Source organism: Panthera leo, chromosome E3 (genome assembly GCF_018350215.1).
Source record: "Panthera leo isolate Ple1 chromosome E3, P.leo_Ple1_pat1.1, whole genome shotgun sequence".
NCBI classification, from domain to species: domain Eukaryota; kingdom Metazoa; phylum Chordata; class Mammalia; order Carnivora; family Felidae; genus Panthera; species Panthera leo.
This window is the reverse complement of record NC_056694.1, coordinates 38,607,542-38,632,812: the sequence shown is the minus strand read 5'-3', so window position 1 is coordinate 38,632,812 and position 25,271 is coordinate 38,607,542. Positions and strand designations below refer to the sequence as shown.

General features: G+C 57.3%; 2 protein-coding genes and 4 non-coding genes across 7 annotated transcripts; 5 read left to right on the top strand and 1 right to left on the bottom strand.

The window, feature by feature from the left end:
• The first annotated feature begins 409 nt into the window (after positions 1-409).
• Positions 410-6,470, top strand: ZNF213 (zinc finger protein 213). Of its 2 annotated transcripts, none has more exons than XM_042922568.1 (6): positions 410-698; positions 1,822-2,328; positions 3,055-3,178; positions 3,370-3,440; positions 3,655-3,778; positions 4,797-6,470. In XM_042922568.1, exons 2-6 carry the CDS (start codon positions 1,930-1,932, stop codon positions 5,525-5,527), a joined length of 1,449 nt encoding a protein of 482 aa, XP_042778502.1. In that variant the 5' UTR covers positions 410-698; positions 1,822-1,929; the 3' UTR covers positions 5,528-6,470. The 2 variants fall into 2 exon arrangements, with proteins under 2 accessions (XP_042778502.1, XP_042778501.1); XM_042922567.1 differs by having other exon boundaries at positions 410-936.
• Positions 6,471-8,123: 1,653 nt separating this feature from the next.
• Positions 8,124-12,622, top strand: LOC122209902 (putative caspase-16). The gene is made up of 8 exons (XM_042922203.1): positions 8,124-8,277; positions 8,389-8,477; positions 9,002-9,243; positions 9,380-10,200; positions 10,527-10,643; positions 11,076-11,147; positions 11,642-11,745; positions 12,398-12,622. Exons 4-8 carry the CDS (start codon positions 9,939-9,941, stop codon positions 12,509-12,511), a joined length of 669 nt encoding a protein of 222 aa, XP_042778137.1. The 5' UTR covers positions 8,124-8,277; positions 8,389-8,477; positions 9,002-9,243; positions 9,380-9,938; the 3' UTR covers positions 12,512-12,622.
• A 675-nt stretch (positions 12,623-13,297) lies between these two features.
• TRNAR-CCG lies at positions 13,298-13,370 on the top strand. Its single transcript has one exon. It is a non-coding gene; the product is annotated as a tRNA-Arg (tRNA).
• Positions 13,371-14,879: 1,509 nt separating this feature from the next.
• On the top strand, positions 14,880-14,952 carry TRNAR-CCU. Its single transcript has one exon. It is a non-coding gene; the product is annotated as a tRNA-Arg (tRNA).
• Positions 14,953-22,545: 7,593 nt separating this feature from the next.
• On the bottom strand, positions 22,546-22,618 carry TRNAK-CUU. Its single transcript has one exon. It is a non-coding gene; the product is annotated as a tRNA-Lys (tRNA).
• A 1,025-nt stretch (positions 22,619-23,643) lies between these two features.
• TRNAP-UGG lies at positions 23,644-23,715 on the top strand. The gene has a single exon. It is a non-coding gene; the product is annotated as a tRNA-Pro (tRNA).
• Positions 23,716-25,271: the final 1,556 nt, after the last annotated feature.

The window sequence follows — 25,271 nt, the reverse complement described above, 5'->3', positions numbered from 1 at the left end:
CTCAAGGAGGGCGGAAGGAAGAGTTCGTCCTCAGGGGATCCCTTCCGGCGGATCAGGAGCTCTACTCGTGGCTGGGCCAGACGCCGGCTCGGCCCACCAGACCGGGCTTGTCTTTCCCCTCTCGCCCTTAAGTGGCTTTTTAGATTTTCAGAGAAATCTGAAAGCACGAATCTAGACACAGACCTGAGTATGGGGGCATTGGTGGTGAGGCGCAGGGCGCCACCGCCTCCTGATTGGCCAATTTTGGAGATTCTCCCCGTTCATTGGCTAGCCATTGGGGAGAAGGCGGACTCAATTGGGCGAACGGCCTCCTGGGGCGTGTAGTTCGAGGGCTTGTTGCGGCGCATGCGCCTTGTTGTTTCCCGGCGAGCCCCGCGCGAACTTCCGGCGCAGGGATCTGGCGGCGGAACTAGGTACCCTGGGCGGTTGTGGGCGGTGTGTATCCCGGGGGCGGGACCCGCGACGCGGGCCGCCGAGCTCCGAGATCGACGTCGGGGCTCCGGGCGGCCGGGGTCGGCGTCCGGAGACGGAGGCCGAAGGGGTCGCGTGCCTCTGGGAAGTGCCGGGGGTGGGGACGCGCCCGTGTCCACTACCCGCCCGCTCCCTCTCAGCTGCGCGCAGGCGAGGCCGCCGGGGTCGGAGCGCAGGGCTCCGACCGGGTCCGCCTTCTCGCCCGCCGCGTCCTGCGAGCGACCCTGGTGAGTCCCTGGCCCTCTCCGAGCGCAGCCTTCTCCATGGTCACTGGAGGATGAGGATGGAGCGCGTACCTTTCAGGGGCGTTGCGAGGAGTGTAAGAACAAAGTAAATAAAGTGCTTAGTGTGTAGTAGAGGACTGGAAACGACGTGAATCTCTTACTGGAGCGCATTCGTAGCGTGGAATCTCGCAGAGCGGCTAACGAAGAAGCATTGTTAGGTGGAAAAGCAAGTTGCAAAATAGTATGTGCAGTAAGACCTCATTTATGTAAACACCCCCCCCACACACACACACACTTGGTTTTCCCCGTTTCTATAGATACCTTTTCAGTAGATGGACAGGGGAAAGTCTGGGAGGTCATATGTTATGCTGTTGATGGGAGGGTGCAACTGAATTGCGGGAGTTTCTCTTTTATGTGTTTCTGTATCGTTTACATCTCCCTCCCCCCTTTATTTCGATGGTCTGCGTCACATTTTTTTGTTAAGAGAGCAATTAAGGAAATTTTCAAAATCCAGACTTTTCAGGAGTACTGGAAGAGTAGTGATGTAAGGGATAAATTTGTGTCATTCATTCATACGTACCTGTAGATAAATGGCTTAGACAGGTGTCTCTGTGAGCTCTTCGCTGGCACCCAAAGTCCGGGATGTGTTTTGGAATTCGGAAGTTTTCAAATTTGAGAACCATAATACAGTACACATGGTATATCAAGTGACCCCACCAACAAAATTTGCAGCAATAGATAATAATCAAACGTATTAATTACACTTTTTCTCACGGTGTAGGACACCTACAGAAATACACATGGTTCGTACAGCTTGATGAATATTTCCAAGCTGAATACATACAAAAATGTTTTTGCTGTAAAACATGTGAACATCTCCATTTAGTGAGATACACGGAGATTATAAATACGCTCATATCAGTAGGCCAGGGAGTAAAAGCCTGGGAGCTTGGGATTTCAGAGCTGAGGATAAGGAGCTATGGACCTGTTTGGGCAGAAAAAAGAGAGTCACAGGAGCAAGGAGATCAAGGACAGCCGAAAAAAGATGTCAAGGCCAGGAAAGGCCAGGAGCAGGCTGGTGTTTGCTCATGTACTGCCTCCCTCCTCCTTTTTGCTCTTTCCCCAGGAGTCCTCGTCCAGATGCCCACCCGGCTGCCACAGGAGATTCCTCTGGGAGACTGAGGGGCAGGCTCGCAGGCCCAGATTGAGGCCAACCAGTCCTTAGGCCAGGGGAATGGCAGCACCCCCAGAGCCTCAGGATGAGGCTCCTGGGGAGGGAGAAGGGCTGCTGATCGTAAAGGTAGAAGATTCCTCGTGGGAGCAGGACTCCGCCCCGCAAGAAGACAGCAGGGATTCTGAGGCCTGCCGCCAGCGCTTTCGGCATTTTTGCTACAGGGACGTGGGCGGGCCCCACGAGGCCTTCAGCCAGCTCTGGGAGCTCTGCTGCCGCTGGCTGCGGCCCGAGCTGCACACCAAGGAGCAGATCCTGGAGCTGCTGGTGCTGGAGCAGTTCCTGAGCGTGCTGCCCGGAGGCGTCCAGGACTGGGTGCGCGAGCGGTGTCCCGGCAGTGGTGAGGAGGCCGTCGCCTTGGTGGAGGTCCTGCAGAGGCAGCCGGCGAAAGCGTGGCCACAGGTGAGGGGCCCCTCCCGCACCCAGGGCCCCTGGATGGCTCCTGGCTGAAGGGAGGTGGCCGTCTCCTCTCTTAGAGGAAGTCCTCCCTGGAAACGAGTCCTCCAGGGGTGGCAGGGATGCGGGGCCAGAGGGAGCATCCGCAGGAGTACATCATAGCAGGTGTTGCGGTTCTGAAAGACACTGTCCAAATGAGTCGTTTAGTTTTGGTGGCTTTGGAGGGCAGCAGCAGGATCAAAGTGGGCGTGTTCCAGGAAGGCAGATGTTAGCTCCACACAGGTTCTGCAAATGTTCATCCGTGTTCTGCTGTCGGCCATGCCCTGGGGGTACAGTGATATGTGTCATGACGGCACCAGAGTGGGTGTGAGAAGCTAGCTGTCCGTGTGAACCCTGCTGTCTGGGGGGTGTTCGATTTTGACCCTTGGGGAGGTGCTAATGAGTGGCTGGGGTGTGGGGCTCACCCTTGGCCTGGAGATCTGCCCCCACATCCCCTTAGTAAGTGGCTCTGTGATTTTGGCTTTTGGGGGCTGTTCTTGCCTCATGCTTGATCGGGGAGTGCCCTCGGGCACACAGAACATTCTCCTCTGGATTTTCCCGGGACCCATATTGATCTCCTTCCCCACGCCCCTTCCTCCTGAGGGACGTGTCCTGTGTCTCCTTCCCAGGGATTAAGCTCTGTCTCCCCCGTCCGATCTCGGTGCTGATGAGCATGTTGTGGTTCCTGCACAGGAAGTGCCCTCAGAGGAGGTGGAACCCGAGGCCACAGTCCAGGGACCCCCAGCCAAGGGGCTTCCCGTGAAAGTGGGGGCACGAAGCTGGCCACCTGTACTCTGGGAGCAGCACAGCCATGGCGGTGAGTAAGCTTGTGGGCCACAGGTGGCTGGGCAGGGGCCTGGCTCCTTCCCGCTTGTTGCCTTGAGGGTAGCGGGAAGGTTATCTCTGTTCTAAGGAGCCTAGGAAAGTGTGCTTGTGTGTGTGTGTACATGTGCGAAATCTGGCCCCTGGCCTGGGCTGGCCTCTCTGAGGGTCTCTTCTTTTCTTCAGCCCAGCTGCCTGCTCTTAAAGAGGGGAGTAGGGGAGAGAACACCGGTACCAGCTTTGCCTCTGACGTCCACGTGAGTTTCTGGTCCCTGTGTCCCCTCTGAGGCCCTCTGTGCTGTCAAGTCCCTAAAATGAGCCTCGCCTTCTCATCAAGACCTCTTCTATCCATCTTGGCCCTGCCTGGACCTGTCCTGTTCCCCATCCCAGCCCCCATCTTGTCCCCACCCATGGCTTGCCTGGGGAGCCCTGAGTGGCAGTGCCGAGCCAGGTTTTCTCCCCTCACTCCAGGGACCTGTGACGTTTGGAGACGTTCCCTTCTATTTCTCCCGGGAAGAATGGGGGTCCTTGGACCCTGCTCAGAGGGATCTCTTCTGGGACATAAAGCGGGAAAACTCCCGGAATGTTGCCCTGGGTAAGCAGCGGGTGCAGCCAGAATCCCTGGGGTCCTTGGCTCTTCTGAACTGGAGGCAGCACCCTTCCTGGGGGGTCCAGCGCTGGATGGTTGGCCCAAGCAGGCCACACACTCCTCTGTGTCCCGCTGGAATCCTCAGTTTTCCCACACCAGTCGTCGAGCTGGCTCGAAAGTGGGCTTTTCCTGGGCCTTTTCAAGAGCACTGGCTGGTTTCTTATTTGTGTTAATGTTCGTTTTTGTTTGCCTGTGAGGGTGTGTTACCATGTGAGGGGTGCTTTTAGCGTGCCCACACTGTGCTGAGCTCTCATACGGGCATTTTCCTGTGATTCTCACAGCCTGGTGCGTAGAAGTGTTGTCCCGGCTCCCACACAAGGGATCTGAGACTCAGAGAGGCCAAGGGACTCTGAAGTAGTTGTGAGGTCCCCTCGCCTGCCCCACGAAGAGGTGCTGACAGTGAGAGCAGCTGCCGGACCTGTGCCAACGCCTGGGCCCCGCCCTTCAGGGGCCACCCTCCTGGGGCCCCTCTCCAAGCTAGAGGCTGTCTGAGCACTGTCTGGGGATCATCTCATTTAATCCACATGACCCCACGGGAAGACGAGGATCACTCCCTATTGAACTCTGTTCTTGAGTCAAGGGACAAAAGCTGGTGGGGTGAGAGCAGCCACATAGGCCGAACCCGTGTGGTTCGTCAGTTTCTGGTAAGAAGCACTGAGAGCTTGGATAATCTGCAAACTACCTAAATCGATTCAGTTCTAGAGTTTGCAAAGCCAGGGTTCAGACCGTGGGGCACCGGGCCCCAGTGCGGACACGGGGGTGGAAAAGTCAGGGGTGTGATCAGGAAGTGTCTCTGCAGGCAGATCAGCCCAGCCGGACTCCTTCCTCGCCTCTGCCTCCGCCTCCGAAGTGTTTCTCTGCGGGCATTTTATCAGGCCCCTATTTTATGGACGAGGAAGCTGAGGCTTGGGTCTCTGTAGCCCAGGGCTTTCTGATCCTGAGTCCCGTTTCTGCCTCGCCCCAGCTCTGGTCCCAGAACCCAGTGGAACCGAAGAGGCCGCCCCCTCTCGGCTTGCAGGCTTGGGGTCCGAGAGCCAAAGCGAGCAGTCCCGGCTGGAGGAGGCCGCCACGGCGCTCCAGGGCCAGGCCGGCGGTGGCGGGGGCCGTGGCGGCGACGTGACTGTGTCCTGGAGCCCCGAGGAGGCCGAGACGTGGCGGGGCGAGCCCCGGCCGGGGGCGCCCCTGGCGCGGGCCGCGGGGGCGCGGAGGGGGCGGCCGCCCACGCGCCGGAGGCAGTTCCGGGACCTGGCGGCCGAGAAGCCGCACAGCTGCGGCCAGTGCGGCAAGCGCTTCCGCTGGGGCTCGGACCTGGCGCGCCACCAGCGCACGCACACGGGCGAGAAGCCGCACAAGTGCCAGGAGTGCGAGAAGAGCTTCCGCAGCTCCTCGGACCTGGTGCGCCACCAGGGCGTGCACACGGGCCAGAAGCCCTTCTCCTGCGCCCAGTGCGGCAAGAGCTTCAGCCGCAGCGCCTACCTGGCCGACCACCAGCGCATCCACACCGGCGAGAAGCCCTTCGGCTGCAGTGACTGCGGCAAGAGCTTCTCGCTGCGCTCCTACCTGCTGGACCACCGGCGCGTGCACACGGGCGAGCGGCCCTTCGGCTGCGGCGAGTGCGACAAGAGCTTCAAGCAGCGCGCCCACCTCATCGCCCACCAGAGCCTGCACGCCAAGATGGCCCAGCCCGTGGGCTGAGGGCTGGCGGGGGCCGCGTGGCCCAGCCGGGGACGGGGCGGTGTCTCCCCCCACTCCGGGCTTCTCCACCCGTGGGCGGGGGCGGCCACCATCCCTGCGCCCCTGCTCGGCTCGGCCCCTGGGCCTGGCCGACACTCCCGGGGAATGGAAATCCCCTGTCTGTCACCTCCTGGCCATTCCCTGTCTTGCCCCTGGGGTTTCTCTTGCCCCTCTGGCTTCCCGAAGCCCCAGCACATTCCCGGCCCCTGGCCTGGTGGGGGGCGGGGGCGGAAGGCCAGGGTGTCAGGGATGTGTGAGGACGTCATCGGCAGGGCTCTGGGTCCCCGCCCCCCAGCCTCGCTTGCCCTGTGGCTCATGTTCCCTGCACCCTGCTGGGGCCCTGGGCCTGGCCCTCTGTCCTGCCAAGCTGTGCCTTCCGGTGGGTGCAGAGGACAAGCCTTGACCCACAGGGTGCTGCCAGGCTCTGGGAGGGACAGCCCAGACCTGTGAGGATCTGGGTCCCCGGCGTGGCTGCAGGGGCTTTTGGCCCTACACCCCCTCCCGTGGCCAGGCCCTGACCACTGCCTGTCCGGAGGTGGGGACCTGCCCGCCTCAGCACTTGGCTGACTTGCCCCCAGTGAGTCCCTGAGGGCCACCCCCTGCCAATCTAGTGAGGGTGGTGGTGGCTTCAGGGACAGGAGGCTGACCGTATAGACAAGGACGGGGCCTGTGGAGGCTGGCTGCTCCCCGCTGCTCCCCTCTCCAGAGGTGTGGGCTTTGTAATACTTAACACTAGCACTCTGTCAGCACTTGTCGCTGACTCCTTAAGCACTGCATTCCACAGCGCCACCTGCGTTGTCTGCAGATTGGCATTCCTAGGGACAGACCACAGGCTCTCTAAAGGAGCTGGGCCCTGCTGTTCTCAAAAGGGCAGCAGAGGGCTTTGAATAAACGTGGAAACTTCCTCCAGACTGCTCTGTTGTTTATGTGGCTGCTAGGGGTGGGGGGGACCTGGAACTCCTACTTCCGGGCCTCCTGGCTCGGTTGTCCTGGTGGTACTGGTACTGGGTGGTCACCAGGTGGGGCCACATTCTTGGCTTCCGGGATGGCTGGGTCCCAAATGACAGCCACGAGTGTCCGGACTCTCATCCCTCGTCAGCCAGCGCCTGCCCTGGACCGGGGACAGATGAGGATGGGATAACTGGGGGCACCTGCACCCCCCACCACCCCAGCAGGACAGTGGGGGAGCTGAGTGGGTCTTCGCCAGGCCTCACGGGTGAAATGAAGAAAGGGGCTTGGGCGTGGGGTGTGTGGGGAAGCAGGACTCAAGCCGTCTCAGTGTTCAGATCCCTTAGTGGGGGGGGCCTGCTGCCTGCTGGGTCAGAATGGGCCCTGCCTGTTCCCCACCCAGCCCTTGACATCTGACCCTTCCCCTCCCTGGCCTGGAGCCCGCACAGGAGTGGGGGGTGCACAGTCAGAGGTCATCCTACCCCAGCAGAGCCCTCCCGAAAGGGGGTGGGGGCGGGCGGAGACAGAATGTTCTGTCCCTTACTCTGTGTGCCAGCCCCTCTGGCCGGAGAGCACTTCCTCAGCCAGCCGCCCGTGTAACACTTGCTTCCTCCTGAAGTCACTGCGATGGACCCCTTTTCCCAGATGAAGCGACTGGAGTCTCACGGGGGACACATGACTCCGGTCAGAGTTTTCTCCCTGTGGGACGGCGCCCTTCACCCCTCCTCCCACCCTTGTGCTCAAGGCTGCAGTGTGCACGTGGGTGGGTGCTGTGCACGAGAGAGTGGGGGCTGGCGGAAGCCGGGCATGGACGTTTTTGGTGCTGGTGGCTGGCTCCGAAGGGAGACACTCCCGTGTAACGAGATCAGATAGGAGGTGGGCCAGGAGCTAAGAATAGGATTGGGCATATGCTCCCGGCTCAGGTGAGGGTGTGCCAATGCCAGCCAGAGAGGAGCCCGCTGGGGCCAGGGGACAGAGCAGGCCCTGGGGCGGTGGAGTCCGAGACCCAGGGTTCCAGGGAAAGGGGCAGAGTCCGGCTCAGCTCATAAACAGAGCTGATAGGACAGGGCTGGAGGGGGGAGGGCAAGGACTGGGAGCCAGGGCGTTGGCATGGGGGTCAGGGGGTAAGCTCTGTGCTCAGAGGAAGCCCCCACCCGGCCCCCATGGCTTTCCTGGTGGCTGGGACCCTGCAGGTGGCCTCACAGATAGCAGATGCTCGAGAGAGCCTGGGAAGAAAGGTAGCCGGGGCGCTGCCTGGCCTAGCCTGTTCCCGGCTCTCAGCGGAGCCCCACCCCGGTGCAACTCTGGCCTTGCCTCCCCAGGGGAAGTACAGCATGCGGGGCCCAAGGGTGGCCCTGACCCTCAGCAGCCCTGAGGTGTCAGCCTCTATAGTCGCTGTCCTGGAGGGCGTGTTCCGGACCCTGGGCTTTGAGAGCTGCCAGAGGAGGGAGGCCTCTGTCCAGGTGAGTCCTCACCTGCCTCCCGCCTCCACGCCCACCCCAACGCCACCACCACCCCTGCTGCTGGGCCTCCCTGGACTCAGGCCCGGCCTTTGCTCTTGCCCTAGGGCTTCCTTGGGGAGCTGGCCGCTTTCCGGGAGCAGCTGGATGCCCTCGGGGGCCCTGTGGGCTGTGCCTTAGTGGCCTTGGTGGCCCCCAGGGGGCAGCTGAAGCAGCCCCAGCAGCTGGTCCGGGAGCTGAGCCGCTGTGGGGCCCTCTGGGGCCGCCCCAAAGTTTTCCTTCTGCTCTCAAGTGCTCCTGGGGGTGAGTGGGCTGGGCAGGGACCCTGGCAGCGGGACAGCGCAAAGCAGAGGTGGGGGAGGGCAGGGGGGCCGAGACCCACCTTTCTGGCCAACGTGCTGTTCCTCCACCCAGCTGCCCCCCAGCCCGGAGCCTTCCTCACTGGCTTGAGCGAGCTGTGTGGCCACTTTCCTCACTGGTCTCTGCTGCAGCTGCTGACCGAGGTCGGGGCCCAGGTCGGGGGAGGGGGGGGAGTCCCTGGGAGGGGGGCCGTGCCAGTCACTTCCCCTGGCTCTGCTGTCCTGTCCTGAGCCTGTTAGACAGATCAGTTGGCTTGCACTTCTGCCCACCCCTGTTCACACTCGCGCAGCGACTGTCCTGTCAGACTGGGGGTCCCTGGAGGCCAGAGTTGGGAATGATCCAGGTCTGGTCTGGGCTCAAGGCCCAAAGGTCTCCCTGGGCAGTTGGGTAGCCGCTGGGTGACCCTGGAGGTGAGGGGTGGCCCCTGGCTCTGCCCCACAGCTTTCCCCTGCCTGGCACCCTCGCCACGTGGTACCCCCCACGGTGAGCCTTCCCAGACAGGCTCCAACCTGCTCTAGGGAGCACCCATCTCTGGGCGGGGAGTGGTGCCGTGGATGGCACGGCCGCTCTCCACTTGAGGACGCCCCCGATGTTGAACCTCAACTAGGACCTCCCCTTTGTGCCCTCCCCTTCTTTCGTCTGTCTTTTCCTCCCTTAATTCTGGTAGGGGACCCCAAAGAGACTGCAGGAGCCGCGAGCCGGCCAAGCTGTTCCCTGAAGCCAGCGTCCTGTTCCCTCCCGGAACCGTGCCCCCGTGGAGCAGCCCCCTGAGGCGTTCTCTGGCCTCACCCCCGCCCCCAGGTCTTCTGCAGGACAGCTGAAGAGTCCGAGGCCACCTACTGTCCAGTCCTTCGGAGCTCCTTGCGGGGCGCACTGTGCCTGGGCGACGTGGAGCCCTGGGGGCCCGAGGTGAGGGGGACGGCGTGGGGTGAACCAGGTGGCAGCAGTTGCGAGTGGGAGAGAGGCTCCGGGAGACTTGAGGTGGGGGAGGTGAGGAGCTGGGAAGCCCGCAGACCACGCCGAACGCTCCTGTGCTTGTCCGTAGCCAGAACCCAGCCCCACCGCTCGGTATGACCTGTCCGGGACCAGGGCCGCCCTCCTCCTGTCCGTGATCCACGGCCGGCCCGGGGCCCAGCACGATGTGGAGGCGCTGGGGGCCCTGTGCCAGGCCCTGAGCTTCAAGACCACGCTAAGGACAGACCCCACGGCCCAGGTGAGGTGTGGTGGTGCCCTAAAGGAAGGGCGCCCCCAACCCCAGGACTCCAGCAGCCTCCCACACTGGCTGACCCTCTACTCCTCTGCTCCAGGCCCCAGCTGCACCCTCGAGCTTTTCCTGGGAGGGTCTCGGGTTCCTTCCCTGACACCCGTCAGCTCATTGCCCCTCACGCGTCTTAACTTTCTGGAGCAGCTTCCCCGTTGGGGCCAAAGGCCCAGCTGTAAGAGGCTAGAGCCACACGTCACCTCCAGTTGGGCCATGCCTTGTGTTGCAGTGGGGGGTTAGAAAGAGAACTTCCGCTGTGGCCTGAGGTGGGCAGGAGGTGGTAAGTAGGGTGGGCGGGGGCTGGAGAAGCCTCCCCGGAGGGCCACCAGGTATTGGGGAGGCAATGGCCCTGGCCCAGGCCTCAATCTCGTCCCCACCCCAGGCCTTCCAGGAGGAGCTGGCCCAGTTCCGGCAGTGCCTAGACGCCCACAGGGCCCCAGTGAGCTGTGCCCTTGTGGCCCTGATGGCCCACGGGGGGCCACAGGGACAGCTGCTGGGGGCCGACGGGCGGGAGGTACGGCCAGAGGCCCTGGTGCAGGAGCTGAGCCGCTGCAGGGCCCTGTGCGGCTGCCCCAAGGTCTTTCTGCTTCAGGCTTGCCGTGGGGGTGAGTGGGGTCCTACCCCCCACCTGCCTCCTCCCGTCCTAGCTTCCCACACCCAGCCCTCGGCGACCCAGGACTTGCTGTCCACCTTCTTCAGGAAGCCTGAGCGCTGGTGCTTTACCTGTCCCATCTCTGGGTCTCTCCGGGCCTCTCCTAGAAGTCAAGTCTACCAACTTGAGCACTTCACCCTCAGCTCTCGTTGTTCACTGCTCTGGATTTTCTAGTCTCATGGGGCTGCCCTGGAGTTCTGGGGGGTGGGCTATGGGCCCCTGGAGACCCCCCCAGGTGTCTGCTCAGTGAAAGGGCCTGTGTGTCCCCTCCTCTTCCAGGGCATAGGGACGCCGGTGTGGGCCCCGCAGGTCTCCCTTGGTTCCGGCGCTGGCTGCGGGCATCACCCACCACCCCCTCGCATGCCGATGTCCTCCAGATCTATGCTGATGCCCAAGGTGGGCGTGCCTTCCTTCTGGAGGCTGGGCTTGGCGGGGGGCTACTGGGTGGCCTCTCTGGCCTGCATTTCCAGGGCTCTGAGCTGGGGGCCTGCCGCCCCCAGCATCCTCTTGGCTTTGCCAAGAGGTTGGGAAGGAAAACCTTCCTAAACTGCAAGGGCCTTTGAAAATCGAGGGCTTCTTCCCCTGCTTGAGCCTCGAAACAACCTCGGAGTCAGGAAGGTGAAATAGCTCTTCTAAGGTCACAGAGCCGATACGTGATGGGGCTGAGCTTTGAGGTTTTGTTTGGTTGTTTTTAGACTGCAGTTCTGATTTGCCTTTTCCGCCCTGTGTTCATTCCACTGCCCTGGGTGTCCTTGAGCCGGACTGAGGGGGCAGCCCCGGGGCTGGTAGAGTCCCAGGGTGCTGGGTAAATGCTGGTCTTTCTTGCAGGCAGCTCTCCCTTCCCCACTGCAGGGAGCTCTGACCAAGCAGACATCCTGACGGTCTACGCAGCTGCCGAGGGTAAGGGGACGGGTCATCAAGAAGCCCTGTTACACGGGGCCCTGCATCCTGGCTGGACATCTGGAGTGGCTTGAGGGACAGCCAGGGCGTGGCAGTTGGGGCACAGGGGCACTAGCCCCTTTTCAGTTAGGCCATCTTCCTCCCATGTCTATTATTTATAATAATAGTAATGATGGTGAGCGTATATTGAGAGCTGACTGTACAGAGGGTTGCAGGTTCCGTGAGGCCTCTGCCCGGTGCCCAGAAGGTGGTAGGTTCACAGTGAATATGTGTTCCACGTTCAATGCAATTGTGTATTCAGTCCACAAATATCAAGCGACAAGTTGTTCCAGAAGCAAGAAGTTCCTGCTCTTTGCACCATCCCCTTGCCAGACCCCTGGGGTCCTGTCTCTTTGCCACCCCCCCCCCTTTTCCCCCAACAAAGAGCCCCTGGGGATTGGAAGGCCGCGGTCCTGTCCCGAGTCTGACACTCTGACCCTGGTCTTCTGGCCTAGGCTGTGTAGCCTATCGGGATGAGACAGGCTCAGACTTTATCCAGACGCTGGTGGAGGTCTTCAGAGCTGACCCTGGGAGAGAAGTTCTGGAGCTGCTGACTGAGGTGTGTCGGGGGAGAGGCAGAGCCCTGGGGAGGGGGGCTGGGTTCATCCTTCTCGCCATCTCTTAACTCTGTCCGTGAGCCACACTCGCCCCTCGGTGCTGGGCGCTGGCGGGGGGCGAGATGGACGGCAGTTATTAGCCACATACACTCCCTTTCCGCCGTGGAGGAGACGGGGGGGGGGGGGGGGGGGGGGGGGGAGAACCCGCCTGTCACGCGGGGCCCCTGGGAGTTGCAGTTAGACGCAGAGTGAACCTGCAGGGGCTGTGGGCCGCAGGCTTTATGGGGGGGGGGGGGGTGCCCCTGCTTCCTGCAGGAGGAGCTGATTGGCTTGTTTGAATAATTTCACTACCTGCAGGGAACTGAAGCCCCTCAGGTTAAAAAAAAAAAAATGTTCATGTTTATGTATTTATTTTGAGAGAGAGAGTAGCGAGCGGGGGAGGGGCAGAGAGAGAGGGAGAGAGAATCCCAAGCAGGGTCCGAGCTGTGAGCGCAGAGCCCCACGCAGGGTCCATCTCAGGACCCGTGAGATCACGACCAGAGGGGAAACCAGAGTCAGACGCTCAACCGGCTGAACCCCCCGGGCGCCCCCTGAAGCCCCTCAGATTGAGGCCAAGTGGAGCGTGGCTGGGTCTGACTGGCGTGGGCCTCGCAGGTCAACCGGCGGGTGTGTCAACTGGAGGTGCTGGGTCCCGACTGCCCGGAGCGCCGCAAGGCCTGCCTGGAGATCCGCAGCTCGTTGAGGCGCCGGCTCTGCCTGCAGGCCTGACCGCGCGCCGCTGCCCCGGGGGTGCGGCCGGTGGGAGCCACAGCCCGGCGCCGCCGCCGACTCCACCCGCGGCCCCCCGTTCCTCATCTGTCAGTGGGGCGACAGCCCGGGGGGGGGGGCTCGGCCGGCGTCTGTGCAAGACCGAGAATGCGTCCGCTCGCGGGGAGGCGGGGCAGCGGGAGACTGCAGGCAGGGTGCTCGGCACCCAGTAAGGGTGCATCTGTGCTCCCGGGAGCCAGGCTGGGCCCTCCTTCCTGCGGGCGGAGGGCCTGAGGAGCCCAGCACGGGCCAGGCTGGGCTGGATGTTCCGAGCAGGGGCAGCCGGGGCCCACGTCGCGGTCTCAGCTCCCGCACCCCGGCGGCGCCCCGCGCCGGGGCCGCGGAAATGCGGGAGACGCGGTCAGAGTCTAGTCTGGAGCCATGACACTCTGGACCGAGCCCTGCAGGTGGATCGGTACTGTGAATGAGGGAAAACAGGGCCTGGGGAGCGCTGGGCAGCTCCCGACTCAACGCGCTTCGGGGCCACGCGGGGGAAGAGCTCCAAAGGCGCCTGTTAGGGCAGGAAGGGCCTGCGCGGCCTCACCGGGGCTCGAACTCGTAAGCACAAGTCAGGGAGGGCGGTTCTCGCGGAGCCGCCTGGGCTCCTCTCGGCGCCGGGCCCCGGCTCCGCCCACATAGAGCCCGAGGGGGCGGAGCTCCTTGCCAGTAGGAGCATGCGTATTACGGTACCACACGCAGGCGCCTGAATCAGCTTTATGAGAAACGCGGTGGGAGCGCCACCGGCGGGGCCGCGTGGCCTAATGGATAAGGCGTCTGATTCCGGATCAGAAGATTGAGGGTTCGAGTCCCTTCGTGGTCGCTGCGCAGCTTGTTTTTCTCCCTCCGCTTTGCCTTTTCCCTCGGCCGGGACTGCGCCCTCCGCGAAACCCTAGGTCGCCTGGGCGGTGCCCCGCCCGCTGCCCCGCCCTCCGGCACCTCGGCGGCCGCCGCGCGCCTGCAAGGGCGGAGCTCAGGAGGCAGCGCCTGGTCCGCACGCCCGCGCCCCCGAGGAGCTGCGAGGCCCACCGGTGGCCGGAACCTGAAGCCACCGGCCGCGAGTCCCGGGGCCCACTAGGGACTGGCTGCACGAATACAGTCCTGAGGACCAGAGCTGTAACAGATGAGAGGTTGGACCTTTGGGCGCGGGGGGCGCGGGGGGCGCGGGGGGCGCGGGAATTGTTCCAAGGACTCAGGAGACAAGTGCGTTCCAAACTATAATAGATTATCGTGATTAAAAAAAAGTTTTGGAAATTCTGGTGACGGTTGGATGATATTGTGCATGTAACTGATGCCACTGAATTCAATTGTACGCTTAAAAATGGCTAAATTGGCTATAGCGTTATATACACATTTTTAACAGAATAAAATGTTTTAAAAATCTAATAGCTTATTTGGATTTCTTGCAATGATAGTGTACCCTTAAATGACTAGTGTGGATGTATATTTAAACGTTTAAATATAAACAATATGCCCAGGGTTGGGTTATCATTTTACCTGGGGAAAAAATGTCTCCACTTGAGGAACCGTGTTCTTGCCAAAGGATTCTGGCTAAGCCAGCTCACCTAGGTGACTTGACCTCCTCCCACCTGGTGACCGCTGGGGCAGTGGCAGCCGGAGCCCACATTCCGGAAGGTGCGCGCAGGTACCCTGGGGTCATGTGGGGTGTTACCGTGTTTGTGGTGCTTCGGTGGTTTGAAGCTTCATTAGGACCAACATTTTGGAGGTGAGAAAGAACACCCATCCTCTGGTGGGAAAGCTAACGCTGGGCTCTCATCCTCACGGGCACAGCCAGCCGGTCAGATACGGGGCCACTAGGGAGGCCACTGAGCTCTGTTAAAACCGCGGAGACCTGAGTCCAGGTAATACCTCTTGTCTGCGGGCCAGTGTAGGGAGGAGGACAAGGACAGGGACGGCGCTTTTCCCACTCTCCCGGCTGGCACCCCCGTCCTCTCCTCTCCGACGTTTTGCATAGCCAGCTCCTTCTTGCTAATCGATAGTTACCAACGAGCCCGGATTCTCCCGCAAGGAGAAGGAAAGGGCTCGCCCAGGCTTTGACGCCCAGGCTTCTCGCACCCTAAGCGAGGATCACACCGTAGGCCAAAGAGCTGAGCTGACAACCTGTGGCCCCGGTTCTTTAGGCTCCATCTGCGCGTGCGCGGTCCCTCCGGGGTCCCAGGACGCTCAGGAGCGGGTGAGCGCCGGGTGAATGCGGGTGCTGAGGGGCAGGACGGAGGCCGGGACGGAGCGGGGAGGCTGTGCGTCATTTGTGGGAACCACGGGGAGGTGACCGAGAGACTGGTCTAGGACCATTACGAGGCATCTGCTGCCGGCCCCGGTGGCCTAATGGATAAGGCATTGGCCTCCTAAGCCAGGGATTGTGGGTTCGAGTCCCACCCGGGGTACGAGGGGTTAAGTTTTAGACCTCTGCCAAAGAAAAAACCGAATCAATTCCCTAGTGGAGGAAGCAAGCTCCTGGAGTTTTTCCAGACGCAGACCTAAGCTACTGACAATTCACTGCAACTCTATTTTCTAATAAGGGGTGCGCGTTTCCAGCTTTCACAAAAGAATACTTGCGTCGTTCAAATGTTTCAAATAACCATCCATTCTAGCATCCTTTTCTCGTAATATAAAGGAATAATTGTTCGTTTTCCCAGGTGTATTAATTTTATTGTGGTTTCATATATTTTTAAGAGTTCTTATCTTTTATAAACAGATCCAATCATTTAGAGATTAAATTATATGACAACTGTTGTGCTTTAAAACAGCGGACCGAGTGCTGATTATGGTTAATAATATGTTCTGCATACCTGAAAGTTGCTGTGAGAGATCTGGAGCCTTGTCACCACGCACACAGGAAAAGTAACTATGAACGGATGGATGTGTTGACTTCACAGTGGTAAATATTTCACAAATGTATTGGTAAATAATTGGTAAATATTTCACAATCACATTGTACACCTTCAATATATTTCATTGTTATTTGTCAATTATATCTCAATAAAGCTAGGGAAAAATAATGAGTTGGATGGAGGTGTAGACGAAACAAGCCTATCTGTGAATTGACAATGGCTTAAACTGAGGGGCAGGACACATTATACTATTTCTCTGCTTTAGTGCATGCTTGAAATAGACCATAATAAAGCTTTCTCTCTTGGGGCCCCTGGGTGGCTCAGTCAGTTAAGTGTTGGACGTTGGCTCAGGTCATGATCTCACGGTTCATGAGTTCAAGCCCCGCATTGGGCTTTGTGGTGACAGCTTGGAACCTGCTTCGGATCCTGTGTCTCCCTCTCTCTGCCCCTCCCTTGCTCATGCTCTGTCTCTATCTCCAAAAATAAGCAAACATTTAAAAAAAAGATAAAAATGAAGTTTTCTCTCCTTTTAATCCATGCAATCTCTGTCTTCATCCCGAGGTAAGAATCTCCCAAACTTCGCGACAGGAAGCAGAGTAAAATCAGCCTCCTATTCCACGTGCCCGTAGAAAGGATGACCACTGGAGCTTTATAAACACATAAAAAATACAGTTCTCTTTTGCCTTTAGAAACCACGAACGAGACTCTTCTGTTCATCCAGCTTCGGCCTTGCTTCTTCCACTTTCCCAAACATCCAGGGCCCCGTTGTCCCCACTGGAGTCAAGGACCTCATCTCAGTGCCTGTCTCCTATCATCGTGGGCGACCTGAAGAGAATGGGGACCACAGAGCTATCCAAGGGTGCTGCTGCTTCCCGCTTCTCTCGCTGACATTTCTCAATGCCTCACTGAGAGGAATGTTCTCCGGGCGCTCGGGGGCGGGGGGCGGCTGTGCCCGTCGTGTGTGACACATCCCGCCAGCACTGCCGTCTCCCTGTCTTTGGCTTCCTTTCTCTGCTTGATGATGAAGTTCTCACACGTGTCTCCTTAAACATAGGCTACCACGCAGCTCAACGCTGAGCCAACCAACCAAGAAACCTAAGAGAGCCACAGTCAGCCGCACAGGGTAACGTGTTAAATACGGACTTTCTGGGAAGTGCCCCCCCCCCAGGTCAATAAATTCACCAGCCGCAAAGCCAAGTCGGATCTCATCCTGCTCGCTCCAACACCCTTAGCTTCATTCCCACACAGATCCCCTGGGTTTCTGCTGGCATACAGGAACACCACTGCCAATTCTTTTGGTGTCTAAGGGATTTCCTCCCGGGTCAGCTCTTGTCCTCACCGCCCACAGCGTGCTGGTCTGACTGCGGTTATGGGGCACGGCTCGCAAGGGTGGTGGGCGTGGGCTTGGCGGAGGCGTGGCCTCCCCTTGCGAGACCGCCGCTCCAGCTGAGATGAAGACAGCACGTTCAAGCGCAGGAAGGCTACTCTCCGCAGATTCCAGGCTGATTTTGCTGGCAAGGAAGCTCCAAGTGGCTGGGGGCTTTCGAGACCCCCCACCCCCCACCCCCCAGAGGTCTCCATGCCTTGGGCTCCACTTCTGCATCACCGTCGCCATTTCTTTCACACAATAGATGTCCCGAGGCTGGGAACCCAACTTCCATTGTCATTCTGCAACGTGCACCGTTTACCTATGTGTTTGATCTTTAGCCGTATAAGCCCTGCAGCTGTAAGAGACGATTTGGGCTGAAGGTTGAAAGGTCTGGTTTTGTCATTTTCTTTCAGTGAGCCAACCAGCGCCCCCAGAAGAACCCCTTTCATGCCACTATCCTCAGAATCACCTTTACTGCCACGACAGTATAGGACGGCAGCCGCAGGGTCCTTCAGGGCGATGCTTTGGTCAGCACGCCATCACAACCGACCAGGTGGCGTGCGGCTCGATCTCGATGCCACCACGTGCCGTGGATTACCAGCAACCCCTTTCCCGTTGGCAAGGAGCTCAGTGGCATTTGAGCCCAAATTCATTACCACATCAGGGTCCAGGCAGCAGTCAGAAAACCCATCCGTGGGTGTTGGGGAGAAAGAGGGAAGGTTGGTAAAAGGGCACAAACTTCCCATTGTAAGACCAATAGGGTGAGGGGATCTCATATACAGCATGGCGATGATAGTTAATACTGTATCGTATGCTTGAAATTTGCTAAGGGAGTGGATCTTCAGTGTTCTGACCACACACACACACACACACACACAGTGACCTTGTGAGATGATGCATGTGTTCAGTCACGATTACCCTGTGTTGATTATGGTAATCATTTCACAATGTATACATATATCAAACTATCACATCAAACACCTTCAGTATACACGGTTTTTGTCAATGATATCTCAACGAACCTGGGGGAGAAAAGAAAAGCCATCTGTTATTTTAATGAACCGTGATTGAATGAACGATGATTCACTAGATACAAAGAGTTGCTAATGGGGCAGTAAAGAAGGCCGAAAGCAGTTACCACCTATAGGGCTGGGGGGGGGGGGCGGGCAAGGGAAGAGGTTGGGATTATTAAAAATCGAAGCTTGGAGAGGGCCTTAAGGAGCTGAAAAGCAGATGTTGGAGAAAGAGTGCCTCTCAGCTGGGATGGGTGTCTCTGAGTTCGGAGGAGGGTCCCGTGGACCTCAGGCAGCTTGTGCCGGAGTCTCTAATGAGCCGTGACGAGGCTGCTTCTGTGAGTGTGCGGAAATGTCAAACTCGATTCAGTTGTTATTCCTGGGATGAACCGTTGCTGCCTGGATAGAACGGGTGGTGGTGGCGGGAACAGAAAACAGGAAGCAGGGACTCCTTCCTCCTCCTCCAGCCTTTCAGTCTCTGCCTCCTGTGGGCCAAAGCTAACAGGGATCGGCTGGTAAAGCGATCACCAGGTAGGGTCTGGAAGGGTGAGTTGGAAGCCGGCGATAGCAGCGTTCTAATCGGCACACCTGCTCTGTCCTGCTTCCTGAACGTGTTCAGGAATGAACCCATTACTCAGGAATCCCTGCCTCGGGCTTGCTTCCGGGAAACTTGTCCTTCAACGGTTGGAGCCGGACTCTAAGAATGAGATTCTAAAGTGGAACCACCCGCTGGCCGCCTGGCCCGGAGGACACAGCACCCGTGGTGGGAGGGTTTTGAGAAATGCAGAGCAGGTGTCAAGACTTCCGGCCTGTGCTGACCGGGGAGAGACCAGAGGAGCTGGGAAGTGAACTGCCCTTGTCCCATGTCTCCGGGTGCCTCACAGACACAGCGGGAAAGAGCTGGTCAAGACCGTGGGATTATGCGGCTGTTGTTGTCTTTTTTTGGTAAGTTTCCATTTTTAATTCCACTTAGTTAACATTCAACGTAATATTAGTTTCAGGTGTACGATATCATGATTCAACACTTCCATACATCGCCCTGCGCTCATCAGGCCAAGTGCGCGCCATAATCCCCATCACCTATCCCTCCCCCCCACCCCCCCCCCCGCCCCGTTGCCCCCACCCTCTCCCCTCCGGTAGCCATCAGTTTGTCCCCTATAATTAAGAGTTTGTTTTTTGATTTCTCTCTTATCCTTTTCCCTTTGCTTGTTTTGTTTCTTAAATTCCACATGTGAATGGACTCATACGGTATTTGTCTGTCTCTGACTGATTTGGCTCAGCGTAATACATACGAGCTCCATCCGGGTCATTGCAACGGCCAGATTCCATTCTTTTTGATGGCCGAGTAATATTCCACGGTGCATCTACACCACATCTTCTTTATCCATTCATCAATCAATGGACACTTGGGCTGCTTCCATAGTTTGGCTGTTGTAGATAACGCCGCTATAAACATCAGGGTGCATGTATGCCTTTGAATTAGCGTTCCTGTATTCCTGGGTAACTACTCAGTAGTGCAATCGCTGGGTCATAGGGTAGTTCTCTTTGTAGCTTTTTGAGGAGCCTCCATACTGTGTTCCAGAGCGGCTGCACCGGTTTGCATTCCCACCAACAGTGCAGGAGGGTTCCTTTTTCTCTACATTCTTGCCACCACCTGGTGTTCCTGGTGTTGTTGAGTCTAGCCCTTCCGACAGGTGTGAGGTGATAGCTCATTGCAGTTCTGATTTGCATTTCCCCATGATGAGTCATGTTGAACATCTTATCAGGTCTCTGTTGGCCATCTCTTTGTCTTCTTTGGAAAAATGTTCATGTCTTCTGCCCATTTTTTATTTAAAAATAAATAAAATAAATTTATTAATTTATTAATTATTAATAAATAAATAAAATCTTTTTTTAAAGATTTTGTTTTTTAAGTAATCTCTACCCCCAACATGGGGCTAGAACTCGTAACCCTGAGATCAAGAGTCGCAAGCTCCCCTGACTGAGCCAGCCAGCTGCCCTGTGTCTATTTTTTAATTGGATTATTTGGTTTTGGGGTGTTGACTTGTATAAGTTCTTTATGTATTTTGGGTACTAACCCTTTATCAAATATGTCATTTGCAAATACCTTCTCCCATTCCATAGGATGCCTTTTAGTTTTGTTGATTGTTACCTTTGCTATGCATAAGTTTTTATTTTTATGATGTCCCAAGAATTTATTTTTGCTTTTGTTCCCTTTGCTCAGGAGATGTATCTAGAAAGAAATTGCTACGGCTGATGTCAAAAGCGTCACTGCCTGTGTTCTCAGGGTTTTTATGGTTTCAGGTCTCACATTTAGGTCTTTAATCCATTTTGAATTTATTTTTGTGTATACTGTAAGAGAGTGGTCCAGTTTTGCCAAGACCATTTGTTGAAGAGACAGTCTTTTTCTTGTTGGATATCCACTCCTGCTTTGTCGAAGATTAACTGACCATAGAATCGTGGGTTTATTTCTGGGTTTTCTATTCTGTTTGATTGATCTCTGACTACTTTCATGCCAGTACCATATGATCACTACAGCTTTGTGTTATAAGTTGAAGTCCAGAATTGTGATGCCTCCAACTTGGTTTTTCTTTTTCAAGATTGCTTTGGCTATTCAGAGCCTTTTAGGATTTTTAGGATTCTTTGTTCTAGTTCTATGAAAAATACTGTTGGTATTTTGATAGGGATTGCATTAAATGTGTAAATTGCCTTGGGCTGTATAGACGTTTAAACAATATTTGTTCTTCCTACCCGGGAGCATGGAATTTCTTTCCATTTCTTTGTGTTATCTTGAATGTCTTTCATCGGTGTTCTGTACTTTTCAGATTCCAGGTCTTTCGCCTCTTCGGTTAGGTTGTTGTTGAGTAGCTTTACCGCACGGACACAAAAGAACGACAGACGCATGTCAACTAATCACCCGTTCAAAGCACTTTGGCAGAACCCAAAGCAACCCACCTGCCCTTCGGCCAACAAAGCCCAAGAGCAGGCTGGGGGCCTCAGTGTGAAAGTAGCAGATCTTGAGGAAAAGGTGACCCTCCTAGGCCAATGTCAGAGTGCTGGGAGGGAAGACGTGAGACCCAGAGACTTGGAGTGGGGGTAGCTGAGGCCGGGTGCGTGGACAACCTGGAAGTCTCTGGGCCCAGGCTTCCACCCGCCCCCACTCTGTTCTGTTTCCCCGGAGAACTCTGATACATACAGTCTGTTTGGGACGGGTAGGGCGCCCCAGCCCGGCGCCAAGTGGTACCCGGCAGGTGCCTCCTCACTCCCCAGCCCACTCCCCACCCCCCACGGCAGCCTCGGTTTCCTGAGCCGGGACCTGGGGTGGCTGGATGCCAGAGCAGCATAGGCACCCGGAGGAACGGACCCCCGGAAACCCCAGATACCCAGACGACCCAGCGTGGTGATCAGGACTGGCATCGTCAATCCTTTGGGCTCTCCTACCCTTTCACGGAAGGGAAGCCATACTTCTTCCCTGGCTGCTTGCTCTGGTGGGAGCCAGACACCGACATGTACTCGGAGTATCCCGCGATTTCCAATTTTCTTTCTACCTTAGAAAGGGGAGAGGTCGCGGTCCGTGAGTTCGAGCCCCGCGTCAGGCTCTGGGCTGATGGCTCGGAACCTGGAGCCTGTTTCCGATTCTGTGTCTCCCTCTCTCTCTGCCCCTCCCCCGTTCATGCTCTGTCTCTCTCTGTCCCAAAAATAAATTAAAAAAAAAAAAAAAAAAAAAAAAAAAGAAAGGGGAGAGGAGCTGGGACAGGGCTGGACAGACGGTCTCTTCCCTGTCACTTCCCTGCCGCACCAGGAGGGAAAGCCTCAGATGGCAGGGGGCACAGTATTGGAGAAAGGGAGGGTCCGCGAGGGGATACAGAATGGGGCCCCATGCAGGCCTCCATTCAGGGCCAGAGTCAGTGAGTTTCCACCTTTAGCTGGAAATCCACTCCAAGTACTCTTTCGTAGCCCTCCTTCAGCCTTTAGAGCTGAGACTTAAACTCCTAAGCAGCGGGTTCGAGTCCTAGGTTGGGAGCTATTTTATTTTGGCCTGGTTAGCCCTTGCCCAGATCTTTCCAAACTTCAAGGAGGTTCCTAGCAGGGAAACTACTGAGAGAGGCTCTCTCCGCTGTGTGTGCTGTATATGGAACTTTTGTGTAAATGGCAACTTTTTAAAATTACTATATATATATATATATATATATATATACACACTATATATATTTATACTATTTATATTTATACTATATATATTATTTATACTATATATTATATATACTATATATAGTATATATAGTATATATATTTATACTATATATAGTATATATATGTATACTATATATTTATTACTATATATATACTATATATATTTATACCATTACTATATATACACACACACATATATATATAGTAATAGTATAAATATATATAGTATATATATAGTAATAAATATATAGTATACATATATATACTATATATACTATATATGTAGTATATATAGTATATATAATATATAGTATAAGTAGTATAGTATAGTATAAATATATAGTATACACACACACACACACACACACATATATATATATACATATATATATATATATGAATGACATAAAACACGAATGCATCTTGCCTTTGTGAGGTTCCTCCGTGGTCCCTCTGCTGTGCTAGCCTCCCCGGACCATCCTCATGTTCCACTTTGGAAGAGTTTTAGTTTCTATTATACAGACCAGACCCGGTCACCTGTTTCCTTGTGTCAAGCTGGCTCAAAAGTTACGCCCAACGTGGGGCTCGAACCCACGACCCTGAGATTAAGAGTCTCATGCTCTACCGACTGAGCTAGCCGGGCAGTCGTAAGGGACCGCTATTCCACAGGCTGATTGAGGTACCCCAGAACTTTCCTGTTCTAAAATTGGTAAGGACAGGTTCTGGATCCTGTGCGCGCTGCACCCCGGGCAGTGGAACGCAGAAGTGGCGGATTGTTTTCAGCCAGGAGCGAGGGCGCGGCCAGGTCACCGTGTGCCGTCCTGTCCTGTCAGTGGGTCTGTGTGGCCCAGTAGCTCAGGGGAGCCGGCAAGTCTGGAGCAAGAGCATGGGACGAGTGTCACTGGAGACGGCCGGTAAGGAGCCCGCTGTGATCCTCGCTTAGGGTGGAGAGCTGCCAGGTTCCAATCACGGAGGCTCCCTCGTTTTGAAACCCTCGGCCCTTTTTAGGGCTGGCGGCAAGGAGCAATCGGGAAGACTGCGGGGCCTCGGCGAGGGGACAAGCCGGGGAAACCCTCCTTCCCAGGTGGGTGCTGGACCCCGTGTTAGAGCAAGAGGAAAGAAAAGTTGGGAGCGTTCGCGCACCTGCAGATGGGAAGAAGTGAGCGGCGACCCCGGTTCTGACCCCCGCTTCGGGGTTCCCCAGTTGCGAGGGGCCGAGCCCGGGTCCAGAGGGGGCTCGGCGAAGCACAGGAGCCCCGGGGTCCTTTCCCGAGCGGCTGGAGGCCTGGCGGGGCTGGCCGGCCGAGCCTCATTCTCAGGGTCCCGGACTTGGGTCCCGCGTTGGGGGAAATTTCTGGGCTGGGGCCCACGTGAGACCTCGCCGTGCTCACCCGGGCCCCGCAGACTCGCTTCTCTGGTGGCTCCGGGCGGGGGGCCCAGGCAGGGGCGGGGCCGTCGTGCTCGGGAGGGGAGGCGGGGAGAGGGTCCGGGGGCCGGCGGGTCCCCCGCTCCCTCCTCGCCCCACCCTCTCCCCTTCCGGAATCGAAACCGAAACCTCGCCCCGCGCACCTTTCCGAGGGACCAAGAAGCCGAGACTTGGTGGGACGGGAGCTCGGAGCCCAGGACAGAGGCCTCCAGGGAGAGACCTCGCGACTTGCATCGTGGGACGGCTCGTTGGTCTAGGGGTATGATTCTCGCTTTGGGTGCGAGAGGTCCCGGGTTCAAATCCCGGACGAGCCCGTCTTTGTCTTTTCGGAGGGTCACGATGCGTGAAGCCTCAGGAGGTCCGGGATCAGAGAAACTGGTCGCCCTCTCACTTCCCCCCAGGCCAGTCTCACCTGTCATTGAGCAGGAGACCTGGTCTGCGTGCTTGTGCGTGTTTGCACACGCCAGGTAGTCCCAGGATGGGGGGCGAGGACCCGACTGAGTCTGGACGCCTTCTTCCCTTTTGGCTTGGAGTGTGAAAGGTCATGTTTGTAGACATTTTTTTTTTCTTTCTTGAGGGGCTACCAGAAGGCCCTTCCACAGAGAAGGGAAGGAAGGATGCAGACATTGAAAAGTCGGGTTATTCCCCACAGCTCCCGAGAAGGGCACGCCTGGCCCCTGGGCCAGCACAGGACAGCACAGGGGAGGCACTGGGTAGTCAGGAAGCACAGGAAGTGAGGAGAAAGCGTGGGCAAGAGCCTTTCTCTTGGTTTCGGTGAAGCTGGTTTGAATTAACTTCAGCTGCCTCTGGGACATAGGCGCTGTCCCTAGTTGTCTGTTTCCTGGCCTTGGGGTGATTCTGGAAGGTGCATAGTAACCCCCAGTCTGAGAGCCCCATGCAAAAGGCGACGGGGGGGGGGGGGGGGGCGGGCGCTGTGGTCTCCAGTTGGCTTGCGTCTGAAATGCACCCTTTAAGAGTCGTTTGCTAATCTCTAGGAATTGGCTGACCTTGGGAGGGAAAAATCCCGCCAGGGTCAACAAGGCCCCAGACGTCAAAGTTTCAGAATATAGAAAAGAAAAGACCTGGTTAATAAAGGCAGGGTGGGGGGGCTTTGGTGGACATTTCAGCGGCCCCCCAGTCTGGGAAGAGCTTCCTGATCTCAATCAAGTCCGGCCTGGGGATTGTGGCCCGGAGCCCTCACCAGGCGAGCGGCAGCGGGGCCAGGGCCCTCTGCACGTGCAGACCGGTGGCCTCCCCTTGACGCAGGCAGCCTCTGCTTTCTTCACGCAAGCCCCAGGGCGGTGCGTGCTGGCTGCCCCTTTTATGCCCCCTGTTGCTGGAGTCCCTGAGGGGAGCAGGCCCAGAACCCTTGAAGACTCCCGTCGCTTATGGGGAAACCACTACCACCCCCAGCGGCCCAGTAGCTCCTCCCCCAAATTCTTTCCGGAACCAGCAGCATCCCTCCCTCCAGCCTGCCTTAACCCCTCCTGACTCCAGTGCTCAGGGTCTGCCCCGCACCTTCACACCCAGGCCTGGAGGGAGCTTTGGCCGGGGCTCCGCGGGGAAGGTCCCTGGGGAGGAGGGCACATTCTCTCTTCTGCTTCACGTCCCTGAGGAGCCCACACTTTCCTCCTCGCAGTCTTTTCAGGGCATGAACGGAGGCCCCAGCAGATCCCTGTAGGGACGGACCAGAGACGGTGGCCGGATCAGGTCTGGGCCCCAAGGCCGGTGTCCAGGTGTGCTCAGTGGACAAGGGGACGCCTGGACCCTGGTTACGGGCAGCGGTTTCCCCTGAGGGCTCCCCAAATTTCTTGACGTCCTTCCTCATCCTTTCTCCACCTGTAGACACTCAGCTTCCATCTGGGTCCGA

Excerpts from the sequence above, each read along its gene's own strand:
- LOC122209902 (XM_042922203.1), top strand. The coding sequence starts at position 9,939 with ATGGCCCTGGCCCAGGCCTCAATCTCGTCCCCACCCCAGGCCTTCCAG. Across the intron at positions 11,148-11,641 it reads GGTCTACGCAGCTGCCGAGG|GCTGTGTAGCCTATCGGGAT; the intron begins GTAAGGGGACGG and ends CTTCTGGCCTAG. Across the intron at positions 11,746-12,397 it reads TTCTGGAGCTGCTGACTGAG|GTCAACCGGCGGGTGTGTCA; the intron begins GTGTGTCGGGGG and ends TGGGCCTCGCAG.
- ZNF213 (XM_042922568.1), top strand. The coding sequence starts at position 1,930 with ATGGCAGCACCCCCAGAGCCTCAGGATGAGGCTCCTGGGGAGGGAGAA. Across the intron at positions 3,179-3,369 it reads GGAGCAGCACAGCCATGGCG|CCCAGCTGCCTGCTCTTAAA; the intron begins GTGAGTAAGCTT and ends TCTTTTCTTCAG. Across the intron at positions 3,441-3,654 it reads GCTTTGCCTCTGACGTCCAC|GGACCTGTGACGTTTGGAGA; the intron begins GTGAGTTTCTGG and ends CCCTCACTCCAG.